At 43.9% G+C, this 15,693-nt stretch overlaps 1 protein-coding gene across 1 annotated transcript in view; it reads left to right on the forward strand.

Annotated features, from left to right (window-relative positions):
* TMEM50B (transmembrane protein 50B) overlaps window positions 1-15,693 on the forward strand; it is a 37,261-nt gene that overhangs the window by 8,923 nt on the left and 12,645 nt on the right. Inside the window, exons 3-5 of the mRNA XM_089677967.1 lie at window positions 2,098-2,210; window positions 9,477-9,544; window positions 13,515-13,607. Of these exons, the coding sequence (XP_089534093.1) occupies window positions 2,098-2,210; window positions 9,477-9,544; window positions 13,515-13,607 (274 nt within the window). The remainder of the gene's footprint in view (window positions 1-2,097; window positions 2,211-9,476; window positions 9,545-13,514; window positions 13,608-15,693) is intronic.

Raw genomic sequence — 15,693 nt, forward strand, 5'->3', positions numbered from 1 at the left:
AAAGGGAAACAGTACAGTTTCAGTACAGTTCAGTACAGAAGAATTAGGAGGGTCCTGTTCATGGAGCTTACAATCTACAAAGGAGGTGGTACAAAAGGTTGGGGGGTGGGCAGATGGAGGTAGTTGAAGTACAGTTTTTAGGTGAAGACGGGATAAGCTTTCCTGAATAAGGGAAATTTCAGGGAATGCCTAAAGACAGACAGGGTAGGAGATGACCAAACAGATAAGGATAGAGAGTTCCAGAGGATGAGAGAGGTTCTGGAGAAGTCCTGGAGGTGGGCATATGTTTGCTTTAAATTGCTGTGCTTGGTGCCACATATGCAAAAAAGAAACCTTAACTGCCAAAAAATGTCTTATTGCCACAAATTGGCCACACTGATTTCAGCATTTTTATAAAACATTGTTCTGGATGTGTACACTGGAAGTACCACCTGGGACTTCCTGCCTCTGACATGTCATCTCTGCAGTTAAGAGCGAAATGCATCAGAGTCAGGAGGTCCCATTTGGTGCTTCCAGTGTGCACATCAGATTAATTAAGTTTTATGAAAATGTTTTTGAGATTGGGCCTTCTATGGGGAGCAGGGCTGCCATCAGAGGGGGACAGCCCATACTAATGTAGGGGGCCCGGGCCCAGGGGTGGGCTGACATTCCGGCACTGCCCGGGGGCCCCATGAAAGGCTCCTGTATTGGACTTCACTGCTAATCCGATGGAAATTTTCTGATGGCTGCCCTGATTGGCCTACCGCAGTCAATGACATGAATGACAATCCTATGTGGACCGTGGCTCCATCACTTAGCAGCCTGGATGGTATCCTCCTCCTCCACTGCCCCCACCTCTGCTGCCGCCGCTGCCACCACCACCTCCGCCTTCATCCTTACACAGTGTGTGGATGGTAGTAGGTAGAAGGATGTCCAGACAGAGAGTGGGAGCTGCTGAGCTTTTCAAGTTAGTAGGCAGGCGATTGGTTGCGGGGAGGTCCTGGCAACTAATCACCACCATGGAAAGTTGGCTAGCTCTCGCCCTCTGTCCGGACATACCGTTCCTTCTGCCTACTAATTTCTACCCACTGTGTAAGGTAGAATTAGTAAGGTTAGAGGACTGGGTTGCAAGGAAAAGGGTCTGTGTAGGAGACTGGGGTGCAAGGAAGGGGGGCTGTGAAGGAAACTGGGGTGCAAGTAAGGGGGTCTGTGAAGGAAACTGGGGTGCAAAGAAGGGGGGCTGTGAAGGAAACTGGGGTGCAAGTAAGGGGGGCTATGAAGGAAACTGGGGTGCAAAGAAGGGAGGCTGTAAAGGAAACTGGGGTGCAAAGAAGGGGGGCTGTGAAGGGGTCTGGGGTGCAAGGGCGGCTGTGAAGGGGGCTGGAGTGCAAGGAAGGGGGGCTGTGAAGGGAACTGGAGTGCAAGCAGTGGGGCTGTGAAGGGGACTGGGGTGCAAGCAAGGGCGGCTGCAAAGGGGGCTAAAGTGCAAGGAAGGGGGGGGTGAAGGGGATGGGGTGCAAGCAAGGGGGCTGTGAAAGGAACTTTTTAATTCCAAAAACCCTGGTGTACACGCTTGGGGTGCACGGCTGCTCCACAGGTGAGGGGTCCAGTGATGAGGAGTCACTGAATGAATGAATATTTGGGGATATCTCTTTGCTGAATATACTGGGATGTCTCTTTGCTGGATTGGTTTGTCTCCTTGAAAAGGTAGTGCAGTTAGTATTAGTGTAGGGTCCTGCTCAAAACAGTCTACTTTTGTTGTGATTGCAGACTTCATAATTTTGGTCAAAATATCATTTCTGTTAAATCTTGAAAGCACTGATGACTTTAAATCCACTTTTCATTTTCATATATTAAGTTGTTAAAATAAAAGTGGGTGCACTGAAGCGAGCGTGGATGAGCTCCATCTTTACTGCGCCTGCTCTACTTCAACACTAGCATGACATGCAAGCTTGCCAGCAGTTATTTTTTGTTTGTTTCCCTCTGGCAAAAAGTCTTAATGATAAATGCCTTGGATTTTACCTAAATATTTTACTATTTGGATTTTAGATTTTTTGGATTTTACCTAAATAATATATTTTGTTTTTTTGGATTTTACCTAAATATATTTTGTTTCAGTTTTTTTCAGGCTGGTGGATCATGATAGATGCAGCAGTGGTGTACCCCACACAGGATGTCTTGAACCACGCTTTTCACACCTGTGGTGTATTCTCTACAGTGGCGTTTTTTATGTAAGTTGATTTTCTGCAGAATGCTGTTCACCATTCTCAGCCTGCATTTCATACGGTAAAGTCTCAGGAACCCAGAACAGACAGTCAACATTTATTCTTTCTGATTGTACTAGACAGATGAAAGCTGGAATCCCAGCATGGAGCCATGCAAGATCAGGATGTGCCCTGTGATGTTCCACAGTCTGCTCATGTGAACTAATGTTCCTAGGGATGAGCTCAGTCGTGTTCGGATCATAATCTACACTCATCTGAGCTATCCTGCCGGGAAGCTGTCACTGACAGGCCTCACGCACGCAGGGCATCTGTTAACCTCTCTAAGTACCAGAACTCTTGGCAGAAAAATGCTGCTTAAAGTGCGGTAAAAGCCATGTATTGCACATGCATTTAGGTGCGTCTAGCATTTGAACGTTAATGCATTCTATTGGCTAGAATATTTATTTATTCTGGCCATTGGAATGCATAAATGCACATACACTTTTTGCATGTAGTGTTTAGATGTGTGTAGACTTTTGTTCTACTCCTAAGCTCTTCTCCTGAATCTGCTGGTGATGGGTTTTTTTTCTTTTTTTCAGTCTGTAAACGCTTCCCTTCTAATACACCTGTAAATGCCTATGTCTGCATGGCCACATAGACATACATAGAGGTGCTTTTACAGCTGAAAAAAAAAATCTCAATGCCTTTATAATTAGGGATGTTTAACCTCCCTGGCGGTATTCCTGAGTGTAGCTCGGGGTAAAGTTTCAGCACCACAAGCGGTTACCCCCAGCTACACTTGGGAATACCCTGCAGCGTTGCTCCGGGATCTTTTCTTCTCTTACCTTGTCCTGCACTCCCGCGATGTCCCTCCTGCAGTGTCCCCGGCAATGTCCTCTGGCCGATGCCGGCATCTGTCTTCCGGGTTCCGTTCCCTGTGACGTCAGGATGTACGGGGGACGGATCTGGCGGGAAATTTAAAAATGTGAAAAAGTGACATTCACTAAATACACTAAAATTACATAGTATAACATTACTGTATCAAAGCATTTCACATACATTTTGTCCCGAGTGCTTTGTCCTGCGCCCTGCCTGCATTTTTACTGTTCTTTCTGCTTGGAAACTGAGAAACGTCCATGGCGTCCAAAAAGCGTCCCTTTAGGTCAAAAGACTCTAGACCAGCTAGAGAACAGCGATAGTAAATTAGAATCACTTGCAGAATTGAGTGATAATGATTCGTGGGGGAAATTCATCATCAGACACTGAAAAGATTTTGCGACTTTGCTCAGTGATGTGCGAACTTGGCGCTATATTTCAAATTTCAATGTTTTTGGTTTGATTATATTATTGAATTAAATTGAATATTATATTATTATTTTTTATGGTTATTTATTAAATTATAATTTATGATTTCGTGTTTCAAATTTTAACATACCCGGGATGTTTACTAGACTCTTGTTCTGACAGATTTCAGTGAGTTATTCCTAAAAATTGCAGGCCTACAATAAAAAAACTACATATTTCCATGCAAAAAAATGTACCGCTTTGAGCACAGAAATACTGACATAATCAGACCGCTAGGGAGGTTAAAAGATAAGTTCACCTTTTTATAAAAAATAATACATGCACATATTTTTCCTGGAAAAAATAGTGTATTTATTCTTTTTTTCTGCTGTGCCAATGAGAAGACAGAGACATGGGAGAGCCGCTGCTCTCATACACATCGCTGGATCGAGAAGGGGCTCAGGTATGTATAAGGGGGGGGGGTGTAAAAACACATACAAAGGGCACAGACTCCTCATGCATTACTTTCATAAAATGTAATCAAATGCCAAAAGAAATAAACATATTCACAAACGCATGAAAACAGCAGGCATATATGAAACATACAGCCTTAAAAGGCCCGTCCCATCTCGGAGCCATCTGGTGGGAAACTAACGCGTTTCGGGAGTCCAGCTCCCTTCCTCAGAGCTGACAGCAGCAAACAAGCAGGTAAATGTATTTTATTGAGGAAGAGACATTGCCTGTCTCCTCTGCAATAAAGAAACTGCTGGTTGGTAAAAAATAAATAAGTTATTTTTCATTTCACTTCAAGTGCAGCATAAATAAAAAAAAACCCAGAAAAGCACAAGGGACATACTCTCACCGGCCACTTTATTAGGTACACCTTGCTAGTACCAAGAAAATCTCCCCTACACCATTACACCACCACCACCAGCCTGAATCATTGATACAAGGCAGGATGGATCCATGCTTTCATGTTGTTCATGCCAAATTCTGACCCTTCCATCTGAATGTTGGAGCAACCAGTCTGCCCATTCTCCTCTGATCTCTGACATCAACAAGGCATTTTTGTCCACACAGCTGCTACTCACTGGATATTTCTTCTCTTTCGGGCTATTACTCTGTAAACCCTAGAGATGGTTGTGCATAAAAATCCCAGTAGATCAGCAGTTTTTTAAATACTCAGACCAGCCCGTCTGGCACCAACAACTATGCCACGTTCAAAGTCACTTAAATCCTCTTTCATCCCCGTTTTCGGTTTAAACTTCAGTAAGTCGTCTTCACCATGTCTAGATGCCTAAATGAATTTAGTTGCTGCCATGTGATTTGCTGATTAGCGACTTGTGTTACCAAGCAATTGAACAGGTGTACCTAATAAAGTGGCCGGTGAGTGTAACTTACAGTTAGTAGGATGTGTCCCTTGTGCTGATGCCTCTTCATTTTAAATGAAATATTCCTTCGTCCATGCGCCCCCCCACCCCCCATCCCCTCGCCACACCAGATTACTACAACTAAGGGGTTGTCACTACTATGTCCACCCTTTTCACGCAGCTCCTCCATTCATAGAAGCTGTACTACAACTTATATAAATAGAAAGCGATCTATGAATGGAGGAGGGGTGTATGAATGATACGTCCAATCCCTCTCCATTCATGGATCAAGTTCATAGATTAGGAAAGCAGTTCAGGTTTTGAAGAAATTTGACCAGGCGATTTTACAGGGGGGAAGGGCCTGACAGTATAAGCAAGGCCCACTTTAAGTTACGTGGAATGCTGTGTCACCAGATGCTCTCACCAGGGCTGTGTTCTGTAAAGAGATGTGCTGCATGCGCACCTATAGACAATGTATTAAAAGACTGCTTTAAAAGAAAACTGAAAGCTCCTTTAAATAGCTAGAATGATTAGGGACTATTAGCAGCTCTGCTGCATTCCAAGGATTGTTTGCAGAACAGGCCAACCTGTCAATAGAAAGATATCACAGTTACATTGTTAAAGTCCACAATGTCACATGTTTTGTACAGGAAATTCAAGGTCATCGGTTAACAAAATCATTCCAGCAAGAGTTGTGGTGGTGTGTGGGCAGGTACATATAGTAGATAACACAGATTAAAATGATATATATAAATATATATTACACATCATATAATATGTTTTAACCTCCTGCCAACTATGTAATGCATACAGGCAGTGGTGTATTTAGGTTTCATGCTGCCCTAGGCAACACAAAAATCTGCTCCCCCCTCCCCTACAATAAGAGCCTGACATTGACCAACAACACCCCCCCATCCCACCCCACCGAAGAGAGCCTTCCACTACCACCACCCCCCATACACTGGCAACCCCACCCCGGTGAGAGAGAAGACACTCACCTTTACAGCTCTGTACATCCCCGGGAACAACAGTCAGGCTCTGCATACACCATCAAGCAGCCCGCAGCCTCTCCCAGATCCCTCCTGGTCCCCATACTGCATGTGTCTTTACCTCCATCCCTTATTTTGGGGGGCAGTGCTGCCCCCCTGAAAAACGCTGCTGCCCCCCTGAAAAAATGGCGCCCTAGGCAAATGCCTTGTTTGCCTTGTGGTAAATACGCCCCTGCATACAGGCAGTGCTTAGACAGGTGGGTTTTAATGCCCAGCCGCTGCATATATGTTTTCATGGCAGCAGCAGGTTGTGTGCTGAAAGCGTGTTCACAGTCTGCTCCCAGCACAGTAACCAAGCTGTCATCGAGTGCTCACGGTCAAGGATTCTGATCAGGAACCAGCGGTATGGGCTCTCATTCATGCAACCACCGTGAAGGCGGCTCACAGCAGTCACGTGATGCTGAAGCCACACCTTCTGGGCGTTAAAGCCCAATTAAAGGGGCAGAGGAGGTTAATTAAAACATTCTTGTTAGGCTCAGTTCACACTAGCTTTGTCAGCAGGTGTCAGACAGGCGTTTGGGAAGCGTTTTTAACGCTTCTCAAACACCTATGAAAATTCTGCACATGGCAGCACACAGTGCTGTTCATACTGAAGCGTTAGCATCGCGGCAAAACTGACGCCTCGTGTCCAGTCAGGAGGAGTTGAAGCCTCCCATTCAAGTCTATGGTGCCGCTTCGGTTGTGGAGCGTTAATACCATTTAGCTTCATTATAGGCATTTGTAGTGCTGTTTTAACGCTTGGCAAACGCCTATCAACCACCTCAAAGCCGTGCATGGGGCGTTTGGGGAGCGTTTGAGGAGCTTTAAAAACGCTTCCCAAACGCCTGTCTAATGCCTGTCAAACGCTATAGGGGCAATTGGCAAGAGTTAGAAATCAAGTCAAGTGTGAACGCGCCCTAAGTGCCATTTGCAGCTAAGATGACTCCATAACATAGCCATGGTGCAGATTCAGAAAAACATTAGCCCCTTCTGTAAAACAAACAATTGCTGTATATGGAGTCCTCAGGATTCTAGAAGTCAGCTGCTTATGAAGAATTTATAAAAAATAAAAAAAAGAATAAGACCTGAGTGTAGCCACACCTCCTCAGTGTGAACAAGTCTGAATCAAAAACTGTAAGACAGCTTTGTTCCCATGATTCAAGTCTCCTTCAAAGCTGAACTCCAGACAAAAAACTGGAGATATTCTTCCATAGGCACATAAGATATAAATCTTTGTTTACCAAATGCCTCTGCAAACTCAGTCATTAGCTTGTAAAAGCAACAGTAATCACTTGCTGAGCATAGGTTGTGCAGAGACCAGAGCTGTGGGAGGGACCCAGCAAGCTCCACCCACTACAGGCTACATGCAGAAGGAGGAAGGAGGCGGAGACAAGACCAGTCACCCTGCACAGGTAGAGATAGCGGCAGTGACCGGTCTTTATTACAGGAAGCTCCTGCACAGACAAGTTTCACATTAGATAACTACAAAGATCTGAAAGAAATACACAAAGCACAGCAAGATTTAAAGGGTTTGTTTACCTTTACTGACTTTTGCCACAAACCTCCCTAAGTATGATGGTGTCCTCAGTACATTAACACGCAGTGCTCCATTTTGTAAAATAATGCTTTTTCAGCAGCTAATTCCAGTGTCGTCCCCACTCTGCCCTACATATGACAGGATGGAGAGAGGAGGGCAATGAAATGAGCAGCTAAAAAAAACCCAAAACATTCTTTACAATAAGGAGCAGTGCGTGTTAAAGTGTCACTGAACCCACAACAGTAAAATCAGTTTGTATATGGAGTAAAACATGCATGCTATACTCATGGTGGAATATAAGGGGTTAATCCTCAACATTGTGTAAAAAGGCTGTTTGATCCTGTCTTCTTTGATCCTCCCCTTCTTCTACTGTCCCCAATGCATATACTGATTGTGCAGAGCTCTAGGAGTCACTCTGCACATGCTCAGTTTGGTGTGTATTGCTAGAGAGTTTTTTTTTATTCTTGGGAGAGTGCATGTGATCAGCACAGGGCCAATCAGCACTGTCCAGACAGAGGGACAGGGTTTATGAAGCCTCATAGGACAGTCAGTGGAGAATGAAAACTTCTCCTACAAGCTTTAACCAGTGCTCAGCTGGACACTGATAGAAGTCACAAGACTGTATATACTGCTGATGAGAAAAGGTATTTAGCAGTTTATATTCACTAAAATAATTACATTTCAATGTTGTGTGTACTGTGGGAGACCAGATATAGTGAATGCAGGGTCCGGGGTTTAGTAACACTTTAATGTACTGAGGACACCACCATTGGGAGGTTTGTGGCAAAAGTCAGCAACGTTACATGTCTTATTTTAGCCCCAGTGACATCACTGTGTCCCTGTGATTCTTTATGCAGTACAGCTAGATAATGGCTAGTGGGGGGGTGATTGCAGCAGGGTGTTGTACATAGCTTCCTGAAAACATCACAGCACTCTGCCACAGTACTGCGCTTAAACGCCCTCAGTCCTGATGCAAGCAGTGGGCTGGCTTTTGGGAGGAGTTATGCAAATATCTAAATGCCTTGATGGCTGGATGTATGTCTTACAGCGGAGCTCCACCCAAAAGGGGAAGTTCCGGTTTAAGAACTTCTCCCCCACTGCCTATTAAGGATTGGCACCTTTAAGGGGCGGGGGGGAGCAGGTACCCGAATTTGACAGGTACCCGCTGCCACTCCCGGTCCGATCACCTAGGCGTTCGGAAGCGGAAGGTGTCCTCCCTCCCTGTAGTCTTTTGGGACACGTGACAGGTCCCAGAAGACTACAGGACCATTCATGAAGCGCAGTGCTACTCGCGCATGCGCAGTGGGTACCTGGCTGTGAAGCTGCAAGCTATCACAGCCGGGTGCCCATACTGAAGATGCCGGCCTCCTGGAATACAGGATGGCCGGTGAAACGGGCTGCAGGGGACACAACGCGGGACCGAGGGACAGGTAAATGGCTGTGTTTTTAAAAGTCAGCAGATACAGTTTTTGTAGCTGCTGACTTTTATTTATTTTTAGGGTGACTGGAACTCCGCTTTAAGAAATGGGAATTCATAGGCAGGTATTTGCATACAGACCACCCTAGGTAATGCCCACAGTTGATGCAGAGTTTCCATGATTGAAAGAACTGAAGTACAATGAAAGAAAGGGGTGGGCAAGGAAGGTAAGCCTGGGGAGGAAAGAACGACACTGGATGTCCTCTAGCCAAGAAATGAGGCGGGCTTTATTATCTGACTTCCTGCTGCTTTTAATGCACACTGCAAGAAGCTCACAGTGTGCAGTGAAATCAGAGTAAGCAATTTCAGTACTCGAGAGGAACCTGTACAACAGTACAAAACTGAAAGTAAGGCCAGAGTTCCGCTTTAAGAATCTCCAATGTTGCCCAAAGCCACTAGCCAGATCCGTATTTATTCCAGATCTTATCCTTCATTTGAAAGTCTCCCTTTATTTTGTTCTGTTTTGGTTACTGCTAATGTACCTGTCTTTGATTCATAGAAGAAATATGTTGATGCCTAAGGTAACAGCGATGTGTGCTTACTAGACCCGCCTGTCCTTAATATGAATATCATGTTTGACATTGTCTGTCCCCGCAGGATAAACGCAGTGTCCAATGCACAGGTACGAGGAGACAGCTACAGTGATGGATGCTTGGGAAGGGCAGGTCAGTATTTTTTATGTATGTGGTGCTTGTAGATTAAAGTGTGTCTGAACCAAAGAATGTAATATATTCCAGCCTAACAGTTCTTAGATTTGTTGGCCGCATTTGTTTTTTTTTTTTTAAGCTTATTTTTCCCTTTATTTTCACCTGATGATCCTGCCAGTAACACGCTCCCTGTCCTAGGATTACAATGCGTTTTTACCTGTACTGTATAAGTAAAGCAGAAACCGGGCAGGACTACTGGGAACTCATGTATGTACTTGTAGGTGGGTGGGGTCCTGTAGTTCACAGAACAATATATCAGAGCAGCAGATGCAGAAATCAGGAAGTTATGAGCTAACATATAAAGCAAAACAAACATGTACTTATGTGAGAAATGCATTGCTATGGATGTTTCCTGGAGCTTTTCCTTCCCTGATACTGGTCCTGTGGGCTGCAATACCCCCCCCCCCCCAATTCATTCCCCCCCCCCCTCCCCAGTTGACATGCTCAGAACTACAGCTACAGCACTAATAGGTAAAATGTGTCATAGAGAAACAGGGATGCTGGAATTCATATCTATTTCTTCTTCTTCTCAGAGAGCGACCATGCCTCACAAACTGACAGTTCTTTATTTCTTTATTTCAATTGTTGAGTTTGCCTGGTAGCTAATTTGCATATTTAGGGTTCATGCCAGCAGAAGTTTTACTATTATATGTTTGCACATATTTACAGTATGATCATATAATTGTATATTTCTTTTTTTTTTTTTGTTGTTGGCTGCATCTGTTCTTTTTTAACACCTGCCTGTGTTTCCTCCAATGGAGTTACATTTTGATAGGTTGCCATTATTGATCTTCATCTAAATATTCTAGCTGGCTGTTTTTGGCTTCAGTACCTTAAAGTGGAACTATACTCACCTCTGCTCCAGCGATGCGGCATCCTGCCCGACCGCTGACATCTTGTCATTGGCCAAGCGGGGATGACGTTACTCCCGTCAGATTTGGCATTGCCGAATTTGTGCAGTGAGCTGTACATGTGCGGCCGCACTGTACAAGGGCGAACAGGCAGGTCAGTAACTTTAATTCAGAACAGACAAAGCATGTTTCTTCTGCATTCAAATTCCTACCTGTTCACTTTTTTTTTTTGTTTTAAGTATGCAGCAATTTAGGTAAGAGTGAAGTCCAAGCTCCTTCTCTGCATACATGTCCCTGGTCAGCAACTCAGAAAGTAGGATTTGCACGACAACTAGGATTTTCTGGATGAGATATCGGCAATGGCAGCCTACATAGCTTGTTGATTTTTAATTTAGACCTAGACTCCTCTATGTGCCAGGTACACTGTGTAACAGTTTGAGTATATGTAAACCCTCACCTTGTAAAACAGGAGCATGGGGGAGCTCTTGTCCATAATGGGCATGGTATTGACACAGCTCCAGATGATCCACATTGGCTCACAATTGATATGATCCAAAAATATTTAGACATAATATAGGTGAGTAAAGTACCTGGACAAGATGGCATACTCATTTCAAAGCCATTGTTTCTAATTTTTAGGGACTCTTTAATGACTGGCTTAGTACCAGTGGATTGGCGTAAGGCCAATGTGGTGCCAATATTTAAAAAGGGGTCAAAATATTTACCAATTAATTATAATTATTTAATAATTATAATTAATTTAATTACCTGTTAGTTTAACATCTATAGTTGGGAAGATTCTGGAGAGTTTAATAAAAGACCACATAGATGAGTTCTTGCTGGAAAAAAATTAAGGAAAGCATGTGCTGAGAGCGCGCACCCTGCGCGCTCTCAGCACACATGTCCGCTACTCACGGAAATGTCCCGATCTCCTCTTTTGATTGGGACCTTTCCCGATTATGTGACGGTGTGTCACAGCGGTCACATGACCCTAAACCCCACCCCGCCTCCCGGCTTCTGAAACCCTTAAAGGGCCGGGAGGCGCCGGCACCAAGGGGTTAAGCAACAGACAGCATGGATTTATGAAAGACAGAAGTTGTCAAACAAATCTGATTTCTTTTTATAAGGAGGTGAGCAAAACCTTGGACAAAGGGGTGGCGGTGGATGTGGTATACTTGGAAAAAGGGGTGGTGGTGGACGAGGTATACTTGGACAGAGGGGTGGCTGTGGACGTGGTATACTTGGACAGAGGGGTGGTGGTGAACGAGGTATACTTGGACAGAGGGGTGGCTGTGGACGAGGTATACTTGGACAGAGGGGTGGCTGTGGATGTGGTATACTTGGACAGAGGAGTGGCGATGGATGTGGTATACTTGGACAGAGGAGTGACGGTGGACGTGGTATACTTGGACAGAGGGGTGGCGGTGGACGTGGTATACTTGGATTTTGCAAAACTGTTTGACACAGTTCCCCACACATGGCTAATGTGTAAGGTAAAGTCTACAGGCTTGGAAAAATCTGTATGTAAATGGATAGAAAACTGGCTAAAAGATCATATTCAGAGAATAGTGGTTAATGATCCATACTCTGAATGGTCTAGGGTTGTCAGTGGTGTACCCCAAGGTTCAGTGTTGGGACCCTTACTTTTTAATATATTTATAAACAATATAGGGTCTGGGATTATAAATCCCATTCCAGTCTTTGCAGATGACACCAAGCTGGGCAGTGGAATAACGTCCTTACAGGATGTCTCCAATTTACAAGCCGACCTCAATGCTCTGTGTAATTGGGGGACTATGTGGCAAATGAGGTTTAATGTTGATAAATGTAAGGTTCTGCACTTGGAGGCTAAGAATAAGCATGCGTCATACATACTAGGGGGGGTACAACTGGGGGAATCAATGGTGGAGAAGGATCTGGGAGTTCTGGTAGATCACAAGCTTAATAATGGCATGCAATGCCAAGCTGCGGTTTCTAAAGCGAGCAAAATCTTCTCTTGTATTAAAAGAGGTATAGACTCCAGAGAGAGAGATATCATATTACCCCGGTACAAATAATCAGTAATACCTCATCTGGAATATGCAGTTCAGTTTTGGGCACCAATTCACAAAAAGAACATTGGGGAACTGGAGAAAGTACAGAGAAGGGCAACCAAACTGATAAGAGGCATGGAGGAGATCAGCTATGAGGAAAGATTAGAGGAACTGAATTTATTCTCTCTTGAGAAGAAGAGATTAAGGGGGGAAATGATCACAATGTATAAATACATCAGTGGTCCATATAGTGAACTTGGTGGAGAGCTATTTACCCTGAGGTCATCACAGAGGACAAGGGGGCACTCTGGAGGAAAATAAATTTAATCTCAAAACACGGAAAGGTTTCTTCACAGTGAGAGCTGTGAAAATGTGGAATAGATTCCCTCAAGAGTTGGTTCTGGCCAGCTCAGTGGATTGCTTCAAAAAAGTCCTGGATTCTTTCCTAGATACACAGAATCTAACTGGATACTAACATTTATAGGTAAAGTTGATCCAGGGAATATCTGATTGCCTTCTGGAGGAAAAGAAAGGAATTTTTTTCCCCTGTAGGAGCAAATTGTATCACGCTTTGCTGGGTCTTTTTTTGCCTTCCTCTGGATCAACTCTGGATGTAGGAAAACTTTTTTTTTTATGGTTGAACTGGATGGACTTTTGTCTTTTTTCAGCCAGACAAACTATGTAACTACGCAACCCATTCAGTTTCCAATAGAAATGAACAGCAAAACATTTGTGTGTATGTGGATGTATGTATATATATATTCATTATATATTATACAGTTCTTTTTTTTTTTTATATATATATATATATATGTGATCACAACATAATCTCTGTTCTCAGCTGCATAAGAGGAGGGGAGGACTAGCAGGCTGTTCTTCCAGCACAGCCAGAGAACTTACCACTCTGGGATGGATGTGCTGTCATACCTAGTGTGGTCAGTTTTTAACACAAGTACTCGGTGCAACAAGCACATATCAGGAATATGAAATGTTGGGGTAACATATTGTTAATATATGTGTAATGCTATGATCTCTGTCTCACAGGAGCTCGAATCTGGCTCTTCATCGGCTTCATGATGATGTTTGGATCACTTATCGCCTCTATGTGGATCCTTTTTGGTGCCTATGTTACACAACGTGAGTCCACCTTTTTCATTGTTAGGTATAGCAACCAGTAACACTGCCTCAAAAACGCCTCTGAGAAGTGTTTTTGGTGCAGTTTTTAAGTCGGGTCCTTTAAAAACACTCAGTGCAGCAAAAGCATGGTAAAAATGCTTGTGCGTCTTTGCTGTGTTTTTGCAGCGGATCAGTGTGAAAGTAGCCTAAGGCTAAACCTACTCCCACCCTCATTCTAAACCTATTCTACACTATGTTGCCAAAAGTATTGGGCCAGCCCTCCAAATCATTGGATTCAGAGGTTCCAATCACCTCTATGGCCACAGGTGTATACAATCAAGCACCTAGGCATGCAGACTGCTTCTACAAACATTTGTGAAAGAATGGGTCACTCTCAGGAGCTCAGTGAATTCAAGCGCGGTATCATAATAGGTTGCCACCTGTGCAATAAGTCCATCCATGAAATTTCCTGGCTACTAAATATTCCACGGCCAACTGTTAGTGATATTATAACAAAGTGGAAGCAACTGGGAGCAACAGCAACTCAGCCATGAAGTGGTAGGCCACGTAAAATAACACATTGGACCCAATGCATGCTGAAATGCACAATGCGCAGAAGTCACTGTCTGCAGAGTCAATAGCTAAAGACTCTAAACTTCATGTGGCCTTCAGATTAGCACAACACCAGTGTGTAGAGAGCTTCATAGAATGCATCCAAGCCTTACATCACCAAGTACAGTGTCGGATGCTGCAATGGAGACGTTTTCTCTGGAGTGAGGAATCACGCTTCTCAATCTGGCAATCCAATGGATGTGTCTGGGTTTGGCGGTTGCCAGGAGACCAGTACTTTCCTGACTCCATTGTGCCAAGTGTAAAGTTTGATGGAGGGGGGATTATGATGTGCGGTTGTTTTTCAGGGGTTTGAACTCCTAAGGCGTCAGCATACCAAGACATTTTGGAAAATTTCATGCTCCCAACTTTGTGGGAACAGTTTGGGGATGGCCCCCCGACTCCACACCAGTGCACAAAGCAAGGTCCATAAAGACATGGATGAGTGAGTTTGGGGTGGGGGAACTTGAGTGGCCTGCACAGAGTCCTGACCCCAACCTGATAGAACACCTTTGGGATGAATTAGAGCGGAGACTGCGAGCCAGGCCTTCTCGTTCGACATCAGTGCCTGACCTCACAAATGCGCTTCTGGAAGAATGGTCAAACATTCCCATAGACACCCTCCTAAACCTTGGGATGCAGGAAAGAAGTTGCTCGCTTCCCCCTTCAACACAGACAGTGTTGACAGGGGAATCCCTCCTGCCGTGCCATTGTATTCTGGAGGCGGGGAAGCCATTCCTGCCAGGAAAAGGCAGTAATTATTGCTAGTGGCTATACAAGCGTCTAGCAATAATTGCATGTAAAATCTGTCAGGCTAGTTGTACCCAAGTTGATCGATCAATCAATTTGGGTACATTCAGCCTGCCCATACATGGTTCGCATCTCAGTTGGTTCCTGCTGAACCGGCCGGGATTCGAACTGTCAATGGCCGGCTTTAGTTAGGTTTTTCCTGAACTTTCACTTTAAAGATTACAATGAAGCCCTTACCATAAGCCTTGGCATCCAAAAGAGATTGCTGGCCAATGTCCTTAACATGACCATACAAATACGCAACATACATGTGGAAAAATCAGTTTGTTTGGAAACCAGTCAAAGGAAAACCTTTGTGGGCCAGAGCAATTTTTAAATTGTTAGTTATAGGCCTATTGATTTGGTAATAACTATGCCATTACTTTAGATAATAAAGTAATGTGCACATAATTTTTTAGGGGGTGAACAAGGCTCTTTTCTTGATGTTGTCTTGAAATATTTTCAGTGTAATGTATAGATAAAAATACATTACAAATCTAAAATAATCATGTTTTTTTGCTTCTTCATGTTAGTTTAAAAAAAAAAAAACGGCTTTACTGTAGACTAAAAGTACATTTCTATTCTATAATTCGTCCTGTTTATAGTGACACTAAAATTATAGTGCTTGTGAAAGCATTGCAAAGTTATTTACAGATGAAATAAAAGTCGTTCCCCCCCAAAAAAAAAAAAAACAAATGAGAAAAATAAT

The sequence above is a fragment of the Staurois parvus genome, unplaced genomic scaffold (genome assembly GCF_062004578.1).
Source record: "Staurois parvus isolate SC_StPar_1 unplaced genomic scaffold, SC_StPar_1.0 ptg000195l, whole genome shotgun sequence".
NCBI lineage: Eukaryota > Metazoa > Chordata > Amphibia > Anura > Ranidae > Staurois > Staurois parvus.